At 38.0% G+C, this 22546-nt stretch overlaps 2 protein-coding genes across 8 annotated transcripts in view; one reads left to right on the top strand and one right to left on the bottom strand.

Annotated features, from left to right (window-relative positions):
- NSMAF (neutral sphingomyelinase activation associated factor) overlaps nt 1–19300 on the top strand; it is a 72006-nt gene extending 52706 nt beyond the window's left edge. For 2 of the 6 annotated variants that reach the window (XM_027612023.2, XM_027612033.2), the window contains 4 exons: nt 775–925; nt 1330–1432; nt 1575–1684; nt 2700–3891. In XM_027612023.2, coding sequence (XP_027467824.1) covers nt 775–925; nt 1330–1432; nt 1575–1684; nt 2700–2794 — 459 coding nt within the window. In that variant the 3' untranslated portion in view covers nt 2795–3891. Of the gene's footprint in view, nt 1–774; nt 926–1329; nt 1716–2699; nt 3892–18598 lie in introns of those variants that run through there. The other 4 variants (XM_027612051.2, XM_027612043.2, XR_003523120.2 and 1 more) reach the window with 4 other exon arrangements.
- LOC113932733 (syndecan binding protein) overlaps nt 4052–22546 on the bottom strand; it is a 35862-nt gene continuing 17367 nt past the window's right edge. The window contains exons 2-9 of one of the 2 annotated variants that reach the window (XM_027612083.2): nt 21843–21908; nt 17172–17250; nt 15927–16036; nt 10058–10216; nt 8044–8219; nt 7106–7277; nt 6267–6358; nt 4052–5215 (exon numbers count right to left, since the gene is read on the bottom strand). In XM_027612083.2, coding sequence (XP_027467884.1) covers nt 5161–5215; nt 6267–6358; nt 7106–7277; nt 8044–8219; nt 10058–10216; nt 15927–16036; nt 17172–17250; nt 21843–21893 — 894 coding nt within the window. In that variant the 5' untranslated portion in view covers nt 21894–21908 and the 3' untranslated portion in view covers nt 4052–5160. Of the gene's footprint in view, nt 5216–6266; nt 6359–7105; nt 7278–8043; nt 8220–10057; nt 10220–15926; nt 16037–17171; nt 17251–21842; nt 21909–22546 lie in introns of both variants that reach the window. The other variant, XM_027612075.2, reaches the window with a different exon arrangement.

Below are 22546 nucleotides of genomic sequence, written 5' to 3'. Positions count from 1 at the left end.
GTGGCCCGCGCAGGCACACCCGAGCGGGGCCGAGCCACAGCCGGCACCTCGTTTTCGCCCGTGCTGGCCCCACTGGGTCCCCCGCCACATCCCCCACTAGAGCTGACAGGACTGCCTGCTGGTGCCTGATTCGCCTGGTCGACAAGACGAGCTGAGGTTGAGAAATACTTATGCTAACTCCCAGGGCGCATGCAAACACAACCTTGAAAGCTCCCCGCCTTTTCCCAGCGCCCTCCAGTGATCATGGCTCAGCAGTGCTTCAGACCGTTTAGCACCGTGGAACGATTTAGAACTCATAGAGGCATCATTCGGAATCGTGCCAATTTCAGGCTGTTTTAAAACAGCAAATGGGGCACCTGGGTGGCTCAGTCAGTTAAGCCTCCACCTCCTGGCTCAGGTCGTGATCTCATGGGTTGTGGGATCGAGCCCCAAGCCCAGCTCCACGCTCAGCGGGGAGTCTGCTTGAAAATTCTCTCCCTCTGCCCCTCCCCCCACTCACTCTCGCACACGCTCTCTAAACATTAATAAATCTTAAAAAAAAATCCAGCATCACATTTACTCTACCAGTATTTCATTTTATTCACTAGCATATGAAGAATTTCATTTTTATATAATTCAGTAGACAATGTTGAAACACATCTGCATTAGCCACATCAGTACACCGTGCTGCCGAGTTTAACCTTTATCGGGTCCCGGTCCCGACAGTGGAGTCAGCCTAGGGAAACCGCTAATGACCGAAATTCTAAGTGGAATACTTTGTGTTTTCTTCCTTAGGTAGATACAATTAGTTTAAATGCTGCAAGTACACTGTTGGTTTCAGGCACCAAAGAAGGCACAGTGACTATTTGGGACCTCACTACAGCCACTGTATTGCACCAGATCCCATGCCATTCAGGGACCGTATGTGATACTGCTTTTAGCCCAGGTAGTGTGATCCTTTTTAATACAGATGATAACTGGGGGAATCGGAATTATTACTTTAAAATAAACGAGAATGTAAAAAGGAAAACAGTCTGCCAATAAAAGAGTTGCCTATATCTGAGGCTGCCTCATGGCACAGTATGGTATCCTCGTGCCATTTGCACCCACAGAAAAGCTGTAGTGGACACTGTTCTTCATTTGTCCGCTCACCAGAGAAATTAAGTTGTAAGATGAAAATGAACTCACACCAAAGGGTCACCGGCCCAGTGTCTTAGAAGCATTGCAAGGAGAGGAGAATCCTCGGTTCAATACAAGTAGCTCGAGGAGCATGAAAGTGAATGTTATGCCAGAGATAAAATGTCAGAATAACCTACAACCAACTTCTGAAGCAGTTTCACCTCGTTACAGACAGTCGTCACGTCCTCAGCGCGGGGGAAGATGGCTGTCTAAACGTCATAGATGTGCAGACAGGAATGCTCATCTCTTCTATGACTTCAGACGAGCCCCAGAGGTATATTTTTTGAGTTACTAGTGGGGAAAGACATGTACCAGCAAGTTCAGGATCCTGTCGTTTGGGCTTCCTTTGGCCAGGGTAACACAGCCCCTCCTTCATGAGGACTGATCAGATGATTATTTCTAAATCATGCTTGCAGATGCTTTATCTGGGATGGAAATTCTGTTTTATCTGGAAGTCAGTCTGGTGAGCTGCTCGTTTGGGACCTGCTCGGAGGGAAAATCAGTGAGAGAATACAGGGCCATACAGGTAAGCAGTTAATGCAGTTGACTTCACCTTTCTTCCTAAAATGCTGAACTCAAACCTGCTTTTCCCATCAGGAAACATACTCTTCCCAGACAGAAAACGCACCATTTCCCTCCACACTGTCAATGTTCCCCTCCAGCATCTTGGTGGGCCAGGTGATCTGCATCTCTTGGGTCCTTCGGGACTGAGATTGATGTTAACAGACATTTGGCTCCAAAAAGGAAGTTTGCACATTAATACTTTCATGTGGAGAATTAAAAACCATAGTGAAAGCCGGAATCATTGTTTTAAAAATACATGCACATAGTTTTAAAGAAACCCCCAAACAACACAAAAATAATGAATTACAATGAAAACGATCCTCCCACCACTGACCCCACCCCACCCCCGCTGTTCTCCTCCCTGGACTCTTTCCTCTGTGTCCTGGAGGTGTGCCCTCTTGTGATTGGGAGGGTAGGTTGTAGGCATATTAACTATTCTGCCTTTTTTTTTTTTTCCACTTAGTATCTCGTGAGCATTCACTGTATTTGCTTACATTTGCATGGTTGCCTCCTGATCATCTGGAAGATTTATGGTTTTTAATTCTTCTAGTATCTATGGTTATAATTACCTATTTATTTTACACTGTGACCAGTAACTGCCCCCTTCATTCCCTTCCCTCTGTCGCTCAGTTATATGGTTATTTCTTAACATTATAAAGTGATCTGTTTAGGTCATCCTCAACTTACTGGCTTTAAGTAACATTTGACTCCTTCCAGTAGAAATGGAATTAGCCAGCTTCCACCAGTTCCCTACCTTCTCCTCTCATCCGTGTCCTGACCACTAGCTGTAGGAATAGCTGTTTGCATCCCGTTATTCTAGCTTTACATTTAAGTGGTTTTATTCCTCACAAGTTCCTTGTACTAAGCAGTTGAATCTTTAATTTATACCGCAATTACAGGATGAGAGAAGACAACATGGTACTTGAGAGTACCTTTTGGGTACCTTACTACCTAACCACCAGGTCTCTTTCTCCTAGGTGCTGTAACATGTATATGGATGAATGAACAGTGTAGCAGTATCATCACGGGAGGGGAAGACAGACAAATTATGTTCTGGAAATTGCAGTATTAAGTGCCTTTTCCTCTCTTGAATGTTAAATTGAACTCAGTGTATTTTTAAACCAGACTTTTAAATGAACTGGTGAATGTGCAATGATAGTAATGAGAAGTTTTACCATGAGACATTTGTGGTTTTAAACTTCCTAAATCATGGCGACTTCATTGAAAGCCATTAGTTGCCGTCCTCTAAGGCATACAAAGATATGGCAGCGTTAGGGAAAAAACATTACATTTGTAAGGCAGATGGTCATCCCAGTATGCTGATGGTCAGAAGGCAGGTTCGGGTGGCAAAGTAGGTAAGAGATACTAAACTGAGATGGGAAAACTTTTAGAAAACATTGAACAATTTTGAATTTTCCAAGAAAACGTGCAGTATTCTCTACTACTTCTGAGTCACTCTATTTTGTCTTGCTAACCTACAGAAATGTTGCCCATTGGGTTTGGGGGTATGTGTTTTCTTGGAGTGGTTACTTTGTATAACCTACTGTCCTCAGATTCTAAGAACCTGGGGAAGATTAGCAATTCTTGTAACAGTAAGTTTACTGTGTATAGGAACAGTTTATTTCATTATAGCTATCAAATGCTCATCTTTTCTACATTAAAAATATTTTTCTGTAATGAAAGCAGTTTTCATTTTATTTAAATGATTACCAAGACTAGTACCTTTTAAGAACTTCAACTATTGATCCTTTTAGAAAACCACACTTAGTGATGTGAATCTCATTCATTCTTCCATTTTTGGAACCATCCTTAGACCCAAATGTAGGTAACAAGGTAGGTAAAACCGGGAAACGTTGTTCGGTTTGCTTTTCCAAATTTCAACAAGGTAAGCTGTAAAGCCACACTACTGACTTCCTTTTATATTATGACAATGTTTTTAAAGACTGGGGGGGGGGTGTGTTTATCTTGTAGGCTGTATGACATGGGGTAAAAACAACCCAGGGTAACAGTTTTCAAAGTCAGTTTTAAGCAACTTGTTCTCAGGTGTTGCAGGGAGCATCCGTGGCCTCCATTTGAGTTCCTGTTGCTCATCCTGAAGTGTGCAGGGCAGATGGGCCATCTGCGGTTCACAGGTGGAAGCACTCTTCCTGACATGCCTACTCTCTCGGCACAGAGGGCTTTTCTCAGGGCCTCTGGGTGCCCGCTTACTTACTCCTCTGGGAGACAACTGCCGCAGGCCCAAGGTGTGAAATTCACCTGCCTGCTCTAAGTCATGAGCAAGTTTGGTGAAAGGCACGGACAGTTTCCAAATGATGCAACAGACTAAAAGTCCACTTTATTTATACATATTTAATTAAGATGGAATAGGCATAAACCAAAAAGAAAAAAAAATCAGGATAAAGTGTCACTGCCATTTTGTTTGCAGGGAGGGGTCAGGAAATGGAATTACCTGGGAAACATCCTAAGACCATCCCAAAGTAGCTAGATTACAGAATGTAAATGACAAAATTAGGTATTATTCCACTTAATCTACAAATGAATAAAGGGATATCCTATTTAGTAGTTTATCCTATTTAGTATAAGAATTTTTACCTTTAACATATACTGATTCATTTCTCAGAAAGTAATTCCGGTAACTTTTAGAAGAAAGAAATTTCCATTACACAATTGACTAGAAAATCTCAAATGCAACTAAGCAGCTATGCTATAGTTCAGTATGTACCATTAAATTGTTCTGGGCCAGTGTACATTTCAGTTTAACATAGAACTGCATTTTGGGTTTTAGAAAGGCAGCAATAGTTATATTTTGGCTTTTATTCTAGATGCTTAATAGTTAAGGCGACAGTTGAAGCATATTAAGTAAAGGCAGTTAAAATTAAACGATGATCAACACAATCTCTTGCAACCTACATACACTGTATAATGCTTACGTGGAATGAAACCAGTGTACGTGATTCGTGTTTTATAGGCGCGCACGCGCGCACACACACAAACCATCAAAAGCAGTCATTCTACATGTACTATGGTAACACATTAAAAACCCAATTATACCACAGAACTAAAGTAATATGAACAGCAGTACTTGATGTAAGATAAAGGTGACTGGTTCTAACACAGAGCTAAGCCTGTATCAGTCATTCTAATCATAATGGCTTGTAAAAGCATCGGGTTTCTAGTAGAGAAACTACCCTATGAAAATCAGTAAATCTCTCCAGAGTTTCACATCTGTAAAACCAGGATAAGGCTACAATGATCTTGAAGTGTGAACAAGATATCCAATCAAAACAGTAAGATTCCCAGCCATAATGTAAGATAGAAAGGTCTTCATGCAGCATATGCTCTCTGGCTCCTAGAAAGCTTCATGTGCATAATATAAAGTTAAGTTGCCCAAGAAGTAAACTGGAGAAGTATGGTGAAGTTTCCATTGTGCCATGACTTTCAAACCTCAGGAATGGTGTGATCCATCAGGCTTTTCATAATGCTTGGTGCCATCCTACAAGAGAGTCACTTTATTAAATAGTGCGGTTTGGGTTTCTTTTTTCAAAAAGGGCTATGCTAATCCAAGAAAACGCCCATTCAAACTTAGCACTTGTTAGCATCAAGTGGGCCTGGGGGGGAGAGGGAAGGTCTTTTTTTTTTTTTTTTAAATGAGTTCAGGAGTCTCGGGAATCTAGTTATTTGCAAATATACCCAGTGTGAAATGCCATCTGTACCTTGGCTAGAGATACAAGTTAAGTCCTTGTATATTAAAGCTGATGACTAAAAACAAGGAAAATGGCAACACTGTTATGAACTGGGAGGAAAATGGAAAGGGGGAACCTATCACCGGTTTACGAGAACTCGAGAACAAGTAGTCTTGACTATAACAGTTCCCTTTTTTTTTTACCCAGAAACTGAAAAATTTTATTAAGGTATTATGTTTTTAATCTCTTAAATCTTATTTCCACAGGCAAGATAGATTCTGAAAGAAGGATCTAAGTTGGCTTGGCAAAAACAGCTATGATAGAAGCCAGGATTTTAAAAGTTCTAGGGAAGGTAAAAACACTTGCTCCCCCTACTCAGCTGTCCAATCCTCATTTCCTGAGGCCCATCCTAGCACCACACCCCACACCCCTACACACCTCTACCTGCCTCCTCAGATGCTCTTAGAACAAAAACCATTACTCCTAACATCCCATAGGCAAGAATTCTTCCATCATGAACCATCAGAATAGATTTCTTAGAAGCAGAGGAGCTTGTAGGCAGAGTGCAACTGCAGTCAATTTTACTGAAAGCTGAAATGAAAGCCTGCCCACTTCTGCTCATATACCTCTTTTCAACTAGAAAATGTCAACATTTCGGAAGTGTATGGTGAATTTGATTCAGTACTTGGGAAGTTGTGAGGGATTGTCCTTACCTACCAATTCCTCTAAATAAGTAACTTCAGATTCCTAGATAAATACGTCATCCCTTAGGTAAAAGAACCAAAGATTTGGGACTTAATATAAGCACTGTACTTTAACTCAGAGGGCCGTAAGCATCAAGTTGAAGTACTGTCTACTTACCGTTTAATAATATGTTCAAAGATAAAAGCAGGCATGATTGTAATAGTAACTGCAGTCTCAGATGTTGACAGTATGTCTGCAATTTGAGAATCCTGTTGAAAACAGGTAATGAAAATTAATACTAAGGCTTTATTTCATAAATATGAAACTATGTTATTCTTGGTAAATATGTATGTCCTCTTACGTTTTACTAAGACCTCTAAATATCTGACCCTTGATATTTGTAATTTTTTCCAGTTTCTCTTACCAAGTTTAATTCTATAGAATCACAATTTTATAGATGGAAGCACAATTGCTGAGTAAATATTTTAGCCAAAAAATCAACCTGTCATTATTTAAGATGAAATAATTTTCCTCATATACAGTACTACCCTCAGTTAACAGTACATTCTTAACCAAGTTTATGAAATGAACAGGTCTTAATGAAACCCTTTATACCTTAAAATAGCCGTATTTAGGAATCTGCAGAGGAAAAAACCAAGGTACTAAGAGAAACTACTACTCATTTCCTACCATTCCTAAGTTGAAAAAGCTGAGCAATCATTCATTCAGAATGTCATCAAAATCTTCAATGCCCATGTCGCCACAGAATTCTAGTTCAAGGGACTGCTGAGATCATAGACTCAAGCCCTTTGCTATAGGAATGTTAATTCCAAATAGCCCAAGTAATTCCTTTGGCCTGAGAGCACAGCCAGAGCCCAGATCCCACATCACCCATCTCCCCACTGAGTTTCTATTTATTTTGGAGGTCAATGTGAAAATACAACCAAAACAAGACAAATGGAAAAGACATTTGCTAAAATAAAACTGCAGCACAAGACATGAGTTCTATTCCTTACCTTCAGCCCAATGACATTCTGCCCGTTGACTTCACAGATGTTATGTTCTGTGAGAAGACCATTTCTGGCTGCAGAACTATCTTTCACTATGGATGTTATCTTTCCATTTTTAAAGATAAAGCCAACATGTCCAGTACTATCCTTATGCATGGTAACTGTCCGTTCAAAGGGCCTGTAAACATAATGGATTAAATTTTTTATTCTTCCTATTGGTCCTAGTTACTCTTTGAAAGTTTCCTTAGATATAAAGTAAATTTGGTGTTCATCTATGAAATGTTTACTAAAAATACCTACCATGTGTGAGAAACTGGAAACAAGGTTAGATAAAACTAAGTTTAACTGAGAAGAGTAAAAATCCAAAAGCTAACTGTAACAATGTGATACAGGTTCATCCACCCATAACACTTATTAAGGGGCAAGAAAAAATAGAGGCCCTTATTTCATGTGCCTAAATGTTTAGGTTATAAACTGACAGCTAAATAAAATATTCTGTCTTCCCACCTGACAACTATAGAGTCATAACCACCCAAAAAGGCCACATTTGGTTTTTAGAACTCCTGCTCCACTTGGAGTTCTGCAGGGACCCTGGCACTGTGTCCATCCTATGCTGGATGTCTAAGCAGCAAACTGGGAAGTAAGGCCAGAGATGCCATACGGCTTACTTTTCCAACATTCATTTTTTTATAATCTAGAGAGACAGGAAAGTAACATCTTAGAGGATAAATTTCATAAGCTTTGAAATAAGATGCATACAAAACCAGAATGCTATTAAAAAGAAAACTAAGAAGAATTTGCAACACACAAAATTGCCAGAGTATAAGGCTGATCAATAACGTGATAATCTTCTGCAACATAGTATTTTATCCACAGACTCTTAAAAGCCCAAGAAAATGGAAAACTAGTCTTAAATTTCCATCTGAACTGGACAGTCAACTTACCTGTCACGAACAGTCATAGTAATCTTCTCTCCAAAAGCCTGTTTGAGCACCTTGTGTGCTTTATCAGAGCTCCAGCCTGCACAGTTTTCCCCATTGATCTGGAGTACCTGGTCCCCAAATCTCAGACCAACCAATGAGGCTGGAGAATTTGCCTGGACCAGCTGAACAAATATACCCTAGAGAATAATAAAATAACTTTGGTCATTCACCACTGTTATGATTTAAAAATGCTGGAAAAGTAGGAACCAACTGTTCAGGTTAGGAATCTACCCTAGTAAAAAAAAAAGAGCGAGGGAGACAGAGAAACTACATGAATATATATGTCATTACTCCCAAAAAGGAAACTGAAAATTTTATCAAGGCAATGAGATCTCACTAGTAATTTCTACCTCAAATCATGACCCACCACCCACCTGACCAACCTCAATCATCCCCTTCGTCTTGGAATAAAAAGTCTAAGGAAAATAAAGTAGGGTTTCCATAATAAATGTAAGCTCCTATGAGTCTGGTAGAATACAAAATAGGTACTGGCACATGGTTTTTGTTAACAGGGAAAGCGAGTCGACTGTTAGAAATTTCATGATTTTAGTTTTAAAAATGATAGTTTAGTGTAAGGTCCTAACTCTCCTTACAGCTGAAGGACTCCTTAACCCATCTGCTAAATTATAGATAAATAAGATTAGGGTTTATTTAACATCCTAAAAAGGTGGGTACATTTAATACCACTCCAGTTCTTAGAAGGAGTCCACTATGAAATTCAGAAAACTCAAGTTCAGTTGATAAAGAACTAAACCCACATGGATATTTTTATTTCTATAAACTCCCAATCTCAGATGTTGGAGAAAATGTAAACAAGTATAAAAGAAGAGTAAAGTTGATAAAATATGAAAGCATCAAAAAAATATATGAAAGCATCTACAAAGTTGGACCCCTTCTATCCTCTTAGGCTGGGTCAGACATAACTTCTGTCCTGTGTCTTACAGTTTACTTTAGGGCAATACTGGAAACTAGATGGCACCCTGTAAAATGGTCAGAGCAATGAGTTTTGGCCAAATGGAGAAATCACTGCAGGGATAACTGCATTGGAGATAGGGGCCTATGAAGAGTGTCTTCTCTTTTGAGAGAGGAAGGAGCAGAGAAGAAATCCTGGCAGATGGGTAGCGTGTACTATTCAAAAGGAAGGGAGAGCAGAGAAGTCAGGGCTTCCGGAAGAAGCATGCTGATATGTCCCGAATAAGTTTATGTGTGTACAGTCATTGATGCCCTCAGCCCTCTGGGTAGGCAGCCAGGGTTGGGGCTTCCTGCCAAGATCAGACCTAGCCATTTACCACAGTGTGGGACACTCATTATCATTTTCTTTGTGAAAAAGTTGGACACACTGAACTAACAAGACTTAAGACTTATAATAAGGAATCCAAGAAGTAATGCCTAAAACCACATATCAGGATAAAGACTCAGCATGTCTTTAACAATCCTAAATACCTCCTCAGAGAGTAACACTGTTTAATTTCCAGTAATTATAAAGGTAAAGGAATGGCTGCCCTAATTAGAAAATCACTTTTACTCAAAAAATGACTTATTAAATTCAAAATGAAGGGTGGAAATAATAAACCTGCAAACCCACTTCACAAGTTAAATGATCATTATTTAATTTAAAAATACACACCACAAAGGCCACCAATTCTCACTGGTCAGTCTCTTAACATCACATATGATGCCCTATTTGAATGCCATCATTTTATTTGTATAAACTATGTTATAATATATGAAGACCAGTGAACTTTATTCCAGAAAGAAGACTCAAAAAAAAATTCATTTAAGGTAATGAAGTACCAACTCTGCCTCTTCAGAATAAGGCATCTCCAAGTGGAAAAATTTAAGTTAGCAGATTTAAAATGATTTTGATTATAAATGCAATCTTATAATTAATTAAAACACTGTAAATTATTCTAATAGTGATCACTTAATATCTCAAGCTATTTGGACAAACTGAAATAGAATTAAAAATACTTACATTATCTATTGATTTAAGCCTGAGCCCAATTTTTCCATCTTGATCCTTACACAAAATGACTTCACGAATCCCTTGCTTAATTTCTGCTCTACGAATTCCAACATCATTACCAGTTACAGGTGCCACCATATAGTTCATACTGGAAGGTCTTGTTACCAACTGCTAATAAAAACACACACGATGTGTCAATACTTAGAAACATTCTCCATGAAAAAAAAAATTATAATTAACTTGAATATACTCAGTTGTGGTTTCCCAAAAAGTAATTTGCATACTGTTTCCTTAGATAAAGTTTGATTTATGCAAAAGGACCCTAGTTTTTATTTACCAATTATTAAGGAAATTTATCACCTCCAATAGAGTTAATGACTTACCTTCTGAATTCACTGGTATTTGTTTCATGTATACTTTGGCTTGTCTCCACTCAAATGTATTATCCTCAAGCTTAAAGGTCATATCATACTTCTGAAACTCACACATTTTCCAGAGGGTTCTTTTATATGTGATCTGATCTTTATTAGCCATCTGCTGACCCTTTCAGCGTTTCTATAAGAGGGGGCACCTTCTTACCTCACAGTGCCACTGTGAGAATTAAAACTGCATGTTTACATGAGAGCTGGCACACACACAAGACAGGATAATATATTTCTCATTCTCTATAATGAACATTTATGCATTAACCAACTGTATATGCACAAACCAGACTGACCAAGAACAGCTATACAAGGGAAGCTTGGCAGGTACCGTGTTCCTAGTTTTTCAATTTTCTCAAGTTTTCTTCACCAAAACTGGTTTCTTATTTTAAGTGAATCCTTTTCTCAACCAAAGACAGTGAGGTTAATCAAAGACTGCTTCTTTGCAATCTGTCAAAAAAACCCTCTGACCTACCTAACAACTGTGATGCTGCTAAGAACTCAGAGCAGCAACAATAGGGAAAGAGGAATCTCAACTACAAAATCACCACAGATGGCCAATTTTTTGTTCAGAATTCATGGTAATTATGATAGCATATTCTAAAGCTGATAGTCTAACAAGAGTAATGTACACACACAATTACACTAGAAATCAGAATGCAGTGCCAGAAAATATTACTTGTGAGATTACAAAGGTTCAAAAGAGAAATGACTACAGCTATAAGAGACACAGGAAAATCAGGTAATGGGATAAAACAAAAAACTTAAGCAAATAAATTACTTAGTTTAGCTGGAATACAGAACAAAGGGTTGAGGGCGCTTTGGAGTGAGTTTTACTTTTGGAAAATATTTTTTCCAGCAATATTTTTAAGTACTTGACTTACTAGGTGTTCTTACTTATTATGACCAACACCACATTGACCACTGTCCCCTTCCCCCATTGTAAGTAAGCAACCATTTCTGGCAAGGGCTACTATAATAACCTTCTAGATCACCTTCCTGATTCTCTACAGAGCAAGCACAGAAATCTTTAAAAAAAAAAAAAAGGGAAAAGAAATCCTATTAGACCACTCCCACAACTCTGATCCCAAGCCCTTACACCATGGTTTACAAGGCCACAGAGCACCTGGTCCCCACCACCCCTCCATCCAAAGCCATCTGCTGCCCTGTCCTGCCTTGCTTCCTCTGCTCATCACACAAGTCTTGTCTCTCAAGTCCACTAAGTTCATTTCTGCCTGAAAACCTTCAAGTTCTGTCTATACTGTATGGACTGTTCTCCCACTGGGTATTCACATGCCTTACCCTCATTTCACTTAGTTCTCTACTCATATGTCAACCCCTCAGAATATATATGCCCACTCTATCAAAATACAGCCCTAGCACTTTATTCACTTACTCTTCTTCCATTTGGCTCATGTCATAAGCACTGGTTTATTTGTCTACAATGTGAGCTTCACTAGTCTGTGTCATGGGGAAGGGGGCATTGCTGTGGTTCACTATTGTATCTACTGCACCTGGCACAGTGCCTGGAATGTGTGGGTTCTTAAGCTACTGATTCTCATCTCTACTCATTTAAGATGCCAGTGGGAGACAACACACTGAAAGGTGTTCTACCTTAAAGGATACAATATATGCTTTGAATGAGCAACGAAATACATGATGCGGTTTCTTCCAAGGCCCAAATAAAAGGTCTGGAAACCAAGGTGTGGCCATGGGAATGGTTCCTCTCACTGTTATATCTAAACACACACAGAACTTTTGTATCCTGTTCCCACATCTTGAGCTCAACGGTGTGAAGGTCTTATTTAGGAGGGAGGAATGCCTCCACTGGGGAACACAACAATGTTCCCCCGAATCAGATCACCACCTGACTGCAGTTTCGGACTTCATATGCCGCTGAAACAAAAGCAAGAAGAGATTACAGAAGTGGCTAGTGTGATTAATCCTAGTTACCGAGAAGAAATTGGGTTGCTGCTAGATAATGGCGTCTAGACTATGTTTGGAATCCAAGAGGTCCTCTGAGGTGCCTTTTAGGTCCTCCATGTCCAGTAGTAAAATTAATAAAAAAACAAACAAACAAAAAGACTTCTGCTTGTAGTCAAATGGAGCCAGGCTTACCCTCCTGCCATAAATAACTAAAAATTAGGAAAAATAGGAGGCAACAATTTTTGAACACTGGGCATTAGGCAATGTAGGGCGGCAATCCCTGACAGAAAGGAAACAATGTGAGGTGAGCTCCTTCGTCACCTGGCTTTCTACCCAGACTACTATCTACTACGCAGAAGTACAAATCCCAAGCAAAGCACTGTGCTCTTGTAAGTTAAGGAGACAAAAATCAGGAAAGCTGAAGCAGCTAGTAAAACAGCAAGAATTTTCAGGGCTGAGTCACAAAGAGGACGGAGCTACACAGAGAAAAAGCTCCAGAAATCTATATACAGGTCTCCTTGAACCGTTTGCTAAATACTAATCTCAGTATCTGTGAGGTAAAGCTCCAGAGGCCAGGCAAAGTACATGAAGGAAGCTGTAAGCTGAGCCTTCCTGCAGATCACACAGGGTTGGGAGACATCCCAGGTCCTACCAGCAAAAGTGGTGTGCTCACCCAGGGCCTTCAGCAGAGAACCCGAGGGGACATACATCATGAGTAATGGGGCTACGATAACCCTACAATAAAGGCTGCTTCAGACCTACCCTAACAACGTGTAAAATCAAGCCTCAGAAGGACCAAGCTGATGCATATGTAACTTAATTGCCTGCCAGAACAAGGGCTGACACTTTTTAAAGAAGACAGACATAATCCAGCACCTAAAAATGTAAAATTCACAATGTCTTGTTCTGATTTAAAAAAAAAAAAATAGGTGGGATGTGAACAAGCAGGAAAACGTAATCTATAATCAGGAGAAAAATCAGTTAATAGATATTCAGAAATAATAGATCAGAATATTAGCAAACTGGGATTTTAAAATAGCTACTATAAATTTGCTCAGTATGCTCAAGGACTTAAAGCCAGATGGAACATCTAACGAAGAAAAATACGGTATGCAAAATGAAAATTCACTAGATGGAAATAGTTAATAAAAATCTCCAGCAACAAAATAAAAATGAAAGAAAAAGCAAGATTCTTAAGGAGATTCTGACACTTCAAAATGGTTTAGGTCACTCCAGTAGATATTAAGAAAAGACCAACTCAAGGGCAAACGGGGTATAGAATGTGTAGTAGACAAAGGGAGTCATAATACTAACTACAGCTTCATGATCAGTCACCAAAATAAGAATCGCAGTAGCCATGACTACCTTCTTTGATTTACCTGTAAATTTTCCGTAAATATAACAATCCTTTTGTTCCTCCATACCTTAAATACGTGATTTTTTTTTTTTTAAGATTTTATTTATCTGAGAGACACAACGAGAGAGGGAACACAAACAGGAGGAGTGGGGGAGGGAGAAGCAGGCTTCCCACAGAGCAGCAAGCCCGATGAGGAGCTCCATCCCAGGACCCTGGGATTTTGACCAGAGCCAAAGGCAGACCCTTAACGACTGAGCCACCCAGGCGCCCCAACATGAATTTTTTATAGCAATGAACTTTATACTTTTGTCTTTACATCAAAAATATTCAGCTGAGGGCGCCTGGGTGGCTCAGTTGGTTAAGCGACTGCCTTTGGCTCAGGTCATGATCCTGGAGTCCCGGGATCGAGTCCCACATCGGGCTCCCTGCTCAGCAGGGAGTCTGCTTCTCCCTCTGACCCTCTTCCCTCTCGTGCTCTCTCTCATTCTTTCTCTCTCTCAAATAAATAAAATCTTTAAAAAAAAAATATTCAGCTGAGAATGTGAATACTAAGGGCTAATTAATATTGCACAGTAACTGATACCACAGGCCGCTACCCAGAGATGGCTATGATAACTGGCACTGCCCCATCTTGGGGTAAGGGTAGGAGTACCTCATTATATCAGAGGTAATTTGCTTGGTTTTGTACACCCTGGATTAAAAATTACTTTTGTATTTCTAAAAGGTTAGCAAACCAAAAAAAACAAGAATAATACGCGACAGAAACCATGTGTGGCCAGCAAATCTTAAAGTGCTTACCATAGAGTCCCCCTTAACAGAAAGTGGGCTGAACCTCAATTTTACCAAGAACTGCATCTTTTAAAGGGAAACTATGCACTTATTGCTGTCATTCGAAGTTAAAAACTGTGTGGATATACAAGAGTTTTCAAAGGAGTAGGCATTAATGGGTATTAAGCTACTGTTTGTCAGCTCCAAACCCACCTAGACTATACGTGGCGATGATGGAGCTTGAACTGTGCAAATTACATATTCCTCTGTCAGCAGATTTCTGGTTAGCATCCACCACAGGAGGCTGGAAGGCCGGAGGAGGACAAACGCCTTATTCCTTCCTCTTTGTTTCCAGCTATCAGCTCTGCCTGGGCCTCGCCCTTAACCCTGGTGGAAGCAGTTGATTCCATTCTCCAGCTTTTACTGCCACCCTCCCAGAATCAGCCTTGCTTGCAACCTCTCAGACGTGTTAGTACTGACAGCAGTGTCTGCTCCTCCAAGGTGTGTTGAGGCCCAGTTCCAAGGGACCCTTCCCCCAAGCTTCTAGGTTCTGAAAACTCCAACTCTTCCTGTGTCACTCCAGTCCTAGAAGGAGCAGCAACCTTCTGCAATTACATCTGTTCCATGCCTGCGTTTTTCAATTCTTCAACCTTTCTGCCTAATTCCTTCTTTCTGTTGACATAGCAGTCTAACCAAATGGGCCCTGTTTTCAATAAATATTTGATAAATAAATGCCAGGTACTGTATTAAGCACTGGGGTTATGGCAACAAGATAGCTATCGACCCTGTCCTTCATAATTTAACCGTAATTATAAGTACTGTAAAGTGCTATGGCCTTGCAGCAAGGACCTTAATAAGAGGCTACGAGACACATTATATTTGAAAGCCTAGAATTTGGGGTCTTTTATAGGAAGCTTTAGACTTCCGAATGTTAAAAGATTATGACCGAAAGAAATGAGAGACCTGTACTTCAGAAAGATTAACCTAGCAGCAGCTTAGTACTGTTTGATACAAGAAGTTACTAGAGAAAATTTAAGAGATGACTGTGATAATCTAGGCTGGAAGTACAGAAACCCTGAAAAGGGTTATAGTAGGACTGGAATGGATAAAGTGAATACAAGAAACATGGGGAGGACAGAATCACTGGGTCTTAGTAATGACTAAATACAGAAGACTAAGGAGAATAAACTAGTCAAAGGCATCTGGATCTTTAACTCCTAATAAATTAGACAAGCAGTAAAAGGCTAGATCATTTAAGAAGTGATATCCAGAAGTCAGTCTAAAATTAGAGAAGAGAGGTCAACACTAAAGTTATAAATCTGTGAGTTGGCCATGAAGAGGAGAGCTTTTGTCTATGTCTAAAATATGATTTTATTCAATTCAAAATTAAGTACAGTATACGTACCCCCTGAACTGATGCTCCAGGGACCAAGGCCATATTTGCACGGATTTCTTCTTCATTTAAACTCAGGCCCATGTACTGGGAGAGCTCCGGATACAATTTAGGATAGAGATCTAACATGAATGAATGAATAAAAAAAATTAGAATATTTAAAATGAAAACTGCTGTTATTATGGGCTTCTACTTGTGTTAAAAAAATTAGGTGTATTTTATAAAATCTAGAATGAATCTAAATTAGCAATTTGGAAAATCATCTCATCTCTATAATGATAATTAGAAATGGGAAATATAGAAAAAGTTTAAACAGTCTAGAAATAATTTTTCCAAATAAACTATCTTGCCTTTCTTTTTTCTTAAAATAAACCTATTTGATTAGGAATTTCATAAGCATACCATTGATTCTCCACCTCAGAACTAAAATGTTTATTGTCAAACCAGCTACTTTACAACTCATTTAATAAACACTGCTATGAAATGATTCTTCTGAACTACAATAAAAAAAAAATCAAAGCTTATAAAAGTGTATTTAGTATCTTACCATTTAAAAAAAAAGTTAAACCACCTTCCAATGAAATCTTAGAAACAATATATTTAAATATTAACAGTACTTAACTTAGTAGCAGAGTTAGGTACTATTTCCAAATGTTCTTTTTTATATGATTTGTGACTTCAAATGAATTTTCTAAAAGAATGTTACCAATAGTTATGTCTGGCTACAAAAACCTACTTAATACTCTTTTTATCTTAAGTCATATTATTTAGAGGCACTGTCCTAAATCCCTATAAACTTAGAAGGAAAAGGAACCAAAGAGAAGTATATGGAGACCTAATAAAGATTTCAGAATTTGGGAAGTTCCCCCAAAAGGAGGTGGTTGGAAATTTCAAACCCCACCCTCACCCCACAAAGATGGAGGACAGTTCAGAAGTTCAAGAGCAGTAGCATGCGGCACAGTTCACATACACATTTTCTTCATAAATCAATCAGTCATAAGTTAGGGATTTATGAGGGTTGAGATTTAACTTAATTCACTTAATTTTGACTAAGTTATAAAACCTATCTTCATATTCATAGTTCACTTTCTTGATTAAAGGGTTTTTTTTGAAGTAAACATTTTTTCTTACTATGACTAGAACTTTAACAACATATTTTACACTGCAGATTAAAAAAATCTTGGATTCCCTATTTCAGTAAAAGAAGACTTAAACATATTTCAGTTCAAGAAGAATGAACCCAAAGTATAAACCTACTTCCATCTTGAGAGATGGGCGCAGAAGCTTCAGACAAAATTGCTGGGTTGGCAGGGTTTGCAGAAAAGGCAGTTTGAGCCTGAAAAAGAAAAGAAGAAAATTCTAACAATGCTATATATACCCTTACTTAAAATTCTTATATAATTTACAAGTTAAATTTAGTACTTCCAAAAAGGAACTAAAACACTGAAATCTTATTCAATAAAGTTTAATTTTGGGTGCCTGGGTGGCTCAGTTGGTTGAGCATCTGACTCCTGATTTCAGCTCAGGTATCATATCTCAGGGTCTGAGATCAAGCCCTGCATCTGCTCCAGGCTCAGGGCAGAGTCTGCTTGAGGTTCTCTTTCTCCCTCTTCCTCTGCTTCTTCCCCCACTGCTTGCACTCGTTCTTTCTCTAAAAGAAATAAAATCTTTTTAAAAAAATTTAAATAGTTTAATTTTAAACACTTCAACATGTTTTTCAAAGAAAATCTCCAAATCTAAAACACATTTCATATTCTAAATATTTTAACACTATGGATATAAAATTTGACTACCATATGGCCAATATTTCACAGTGCTGTTGCAAATTAATAAATCAGTATTTTCAAAATGCATTATAAAATGCATGGCTACACATTTTACATTTTCATTCTTTCTTTTTTTTTACTAACTAGCCTAATGATATTTTATTTGCATAAGGAAAAAGCTCACCATATTCATACAAGTCACATATCAAAAAAACCCTAAAAATTTAAATACTAAGTTGCTAATATTTTGCCATTCTGGCATATCCTACTGAAATAATCTTCATTTTAGCAACTATAAAAAAGTGATAACACTATATTAATTACAAAAAAAAACTACAAAATATCACTGCCATAAAAGATGATTAAAATAATGTAATAGTAACTTTTAAACAAACTTGTCAAAATCGTTTTGCAATGTATCTCTTTATCAAAATGCTACTCATGTTCAAGTGTGCCAGGAACTCTTCTCAGGCTGCCTTCATAGCCCATGACACATTAAGTATTCCAAGACGAAATCCTTTTTCTTATACAGATAGATCTGACTTTCTAAAACAGCCATGTATCATTTAGAGACAAGATTGGTTGTATGGCCAATCTCTAATATCACTTTTTATTTAACTGGAAATATGTGGATTACATAATAAAGTTTATACCTATACCTTAACCTGGCCCTGAAATGAATGACAAGAGTAGTCCCAAAGATGCTTGGAGTGATGGATGCTTAATTTAAATAAGTATAGCCTCTAAAAGCACTGGAGCCTACTTCACTCATTTGGATTGTAAATGTTCTGATATGCTTGTACTTTAGTATTTATTGTTTTATAATTTGTCACATTCTAAACTGAAATAAAATGCAATGAAAATCTCTATAATTTTAAATAACAGTCCACAAACTCAAAGTATATTGAATTTTCAAAGTTCTTTCACCAGCTATCAGCTAAAAGGAGCTAGGAGCCAGTGGATTACTTCTTGGATAATCTCTAAGGAAAAAAAAAAAACAACAACACTGTTCACTCAAAGGAAATGAACTTCCAAGCCACGAAAAGACATGGAGGAAACTTCAATGCGTATTATTATTAAGTGAAACAAACCAATCTGAAAAGCCTGGATACAGTAGGATTCCAACTGTCTGACATTTTGGAAAAGGCAAACTACAGAGACAGTAAAAAGATCAGCAGTTGCCAGAGATGAGTGGGGAAGGAGGGAAGAATAGACAAGAATTTTTAGGGCAGTGTTCTGTAATACAGACTTCTATATGATTATAGATTCTATACAATACTACAATGGTGCCTATATGTCATTACACATTTGTCAAAACAACACCAAGTGTGAACCCTAATGTAAACTATGGACTTTGAGTGGTAATAACAAGTTACAGTATGTTCATCAGTTGTAACAAATGTACCACTTAGGTGAGAATATTAATACTGGGGGAGGATGTGCTACGTGTATGTGTTGGGGGAGGGGCAATTAAGATGGAATTTGTACCTTCCATTCAATTTTGCTGTGAATCTAAAACTGCTTTAAAAATAGAATGTACTGGGACACCTGGGTGACGCAGTCAGTTAAGTGCCTGACTTGGTTTCATCTCAGGTTGTGCATGACCTCAGGGTCATGAGATGGAGCCCCAAGTCGGGCTCTGCGCTCAGTGTGTAGTCTGCTTAAGATTCTCTCTCCCTCTCCCCTGGTCACTCTCCTCTCTAAAATAAAAAATAATAATAAAATAAAATTGTTCCTTTTTACATTGGTTATTATTTTCTGTTCTTTTACTCATTGCTTTTATTCTTATCCAAGGAATACATTATATAGAGAGATCTAATAGTTATGTATTTATTATGTAATCTGTAGTAAAAATAAAACAGAAGAAAGATGGTACATCAAGGGCTTAAAGACTGTATGTCATTAAATGAGGCAAATTATTTCAGACTTATGTGAAATCTCAAACTATTAAAAAAAGGGGGGGGAATGAGGTCCCCCAAGGAGCACCACAGTTACCGCTAGAGCATGAGTGTGGAGCCATGCTCACTGTGGTAAGCACTGGGTCTCTGTTACATCACTATTTCTTAAAAACTTACTTTATATAGGTGTAACAACAGACTCCTGTTAAGGATTCATAATGGACAGAGATTCAGGGATTTTATGATGCTAAAAGCAACAGTCTAATGGGTTTTGTAAAATAGTTTACAAAATATCAACTGCCAGTTCACTGCTGCAATTTAGTTTTACTGTGGTGTAACAAGGTCAGATGATTAGAAAATAAATGCTACCTATGCAGGGACATCTCAAGAACAAAAATAAACCTAAGTACCTCTATCAGAGAAAAGGAAACAACAACAAGAAAAACCAGCCCAAGACTATAGTGGCTAAGGCAGGAATATTTTCAAATACAGAAAGAATAAAAACTCATGTTTCCTCCTCCTTACTCATGGTTACATGTCTAGGCAGCTAACTTCCTGCTCAGAACATAAAAGGTCTTCTAATGGAAATACCCATATAATTTGCTTCTCCTTAAAGAGGTCGGTGTGATGTGGTTGTAGACCCATTTTCCAATCAAACATCTGTCAATATCAACTTTCCTTTTTCTGTTTCAAAACCAAAAACCTCTGCTCAAAGTCAACCACGGTTAGAGTTCAATGCTTTTTTTTTAAAGATTTTATTTACTTGAGAGAGAGGGAGAGAGCGCACGCACGAGCGAGCACGAGTGGGGGGAGGGGCAGAGGGAGAGTGAGAAGCAGACTCCTTGCTCAACAGGGAGCCTGATATGGGGCTCAATCCCAGGACCCTGAGATCATGACCTGAGCCGAAGGCAGATGCTTAACAGTTCAATTCTATAAAAACTAACAAAAAAGAATGAAAAGAGATTAGTCATTCTTTCACATCCATCTGCAAATCCTTATCATTTACTGCTCTGATGTCATATTAATGGCCTGTTTTATTGAAGGCTACATATTACAGATAAACGCTTTTTAAAAACAAAGTATGCTTGCTCAGATGAACTTTGCAGAAATAAAAACCCCATGAGATAAATACTGACAAAATACCGAACAAAGAAATAGAGCATTTAAGGTAACTAAACAAACCTCTTAACACTGAATCATCATCAAAGCCTCTATTTAGCAGCTGAACAGATTTCAGAAATTTTACAAACCACATTTTAATATCCTCAGTGGATTTATGATGGAAAATATGTGTTCATGATCTCCCACCATATTTACCCAATCACTGCTACAGGTAACAATTCCAGCCATAAAAATGCCACTATTACTGTTAGGGGTTTTCACCCTAGAAAGGCCAACATTTTGCCTAAAAGACACTTTTATACTAGATGTTGCTTAAGACTTATCACAAGTTTGTAATAAATTTTTCTGCCCATTAAATAATTATTAAGAAGTAAATATTAGAGTAAACTGGGGTCAAGACCCCAAGTAAAAGGATTCTCAGGGTAAGAAGCTTTGAAGTACTACAAATTATCCCCAGCCAAACAGAATAAAAACTTACAAAACAGCAAGATTTAACCCCTATTCCCAAACTTTCTTAAGCAGAGGCATCTATCTTCAAAGCTAATACTTACTTGAAGGACTACAAAAAGTTTTTGACTTCATAAAATTAGAAATACTATAATATCTAACATTTAGACATTTAGAGGATCAGTACATGAAATCTCTGCCACTTATATCTAAAAGGAAATAAATGACTTCTCTTTCATTGTGCTCTTACACTACTTTAAATAGCATTCACCATTTCTGTAATTTTTAACTTCAAAGTAAAGACAAAGAACTATTTCTAAAGATCAGTCCTATCTGAAGATCCAAAGAACGTACTGATTTTAAACAAAACTATCACCATCTAGAGAGTCGAAGTGCATCTTACCAACTTAAGTATATGGTATTTAATTTAAATTTTAGTCTTAAAATCATCAAGCTATCTTGAAAGAGTTTAAGTACAGTTTTAAAGAAATAATATCCTATGTCCATTATCTCACAGTGAAATGAAAAAGAATTGGTAGCTTTTCTGTAACTTTTTAGTCTGCAATCAATAAACTGAAAAATGTTTAAGTGTAAAAATGAGTACATCTGCTATTTAAGTTGTTTCACTTCACCTACAAGTAGAATCTATGACACTGTATATATTAAAGAAAAGTACATAAACAACTTGAACATACCTGAATAACTTTGTCTACCTTCAGGTCTTCAAGAGATGGGTACAGAGACATTTTTGCAGGATTTTTCTAAAGAAAAAACAAAAAAAATTCTGTAATTCAAATTTCATTGAAATTTATTATTTTTTTAAGATTTTATTTATTTGTCAGAGAGAGAGAGAGGGCACACAAGCAGGGAGAGCTGCAGGCAGAGGGAGAAGCAGGCTCCCTGCTGAGCAAGGAGCCGGATGCAGGACTCGATCCCAGAACCCTGGGATCATGACTTGAGCCGAAGGCAGATGCTTAACCGAATGAGCCACCCAGGCATCCCTGAAATTTAAATAGTATGTATAAACCAGCAATACATATAAACATTTGTAAATTTTTAACACAATAAGAAACACTTAAATTGCAAAACACATGGAAAAATACGAACATCTAGCCTATACTAAAAACTGATTACTGGTTACCAAACTGGTTCTCCCTCCCTTACTACTATTATCAAACCATATCCACTGCAGATCTTAAATTTCCCTTCAAGGAAAAGTCCTTTCATTTCAAAAGTTTAAAAACTCAAATAGAATGGTTATGTGACTTACCCAGCTTACACAAGTGCTTGGCAAATAAGTAAGGATTATATCCGAACAAAAACCTAAAAGAGTATTTATGAAATCTCTATCGCTAAGAGAAAAACATACATACGTATATATACGCCGCCCGCATATATT

This window comes from Zalophus californianus, chromosome 4 (assembly GCF_009762305.2).
Source record: "Zalophus californianus isolate mZalCal1 chromosome 4, mZalCal1.pri.v2, whole genome shotgun sequence".
Lineage (NCBI taxonomy): Eukaryota > Metazoa > Chordata > Mammalia > Carnivora > Otariidae > Zalophus > Zalophus californianus.
This window is presented reverse-complemented; position numbering and strand designations above follow the sequence as displayed.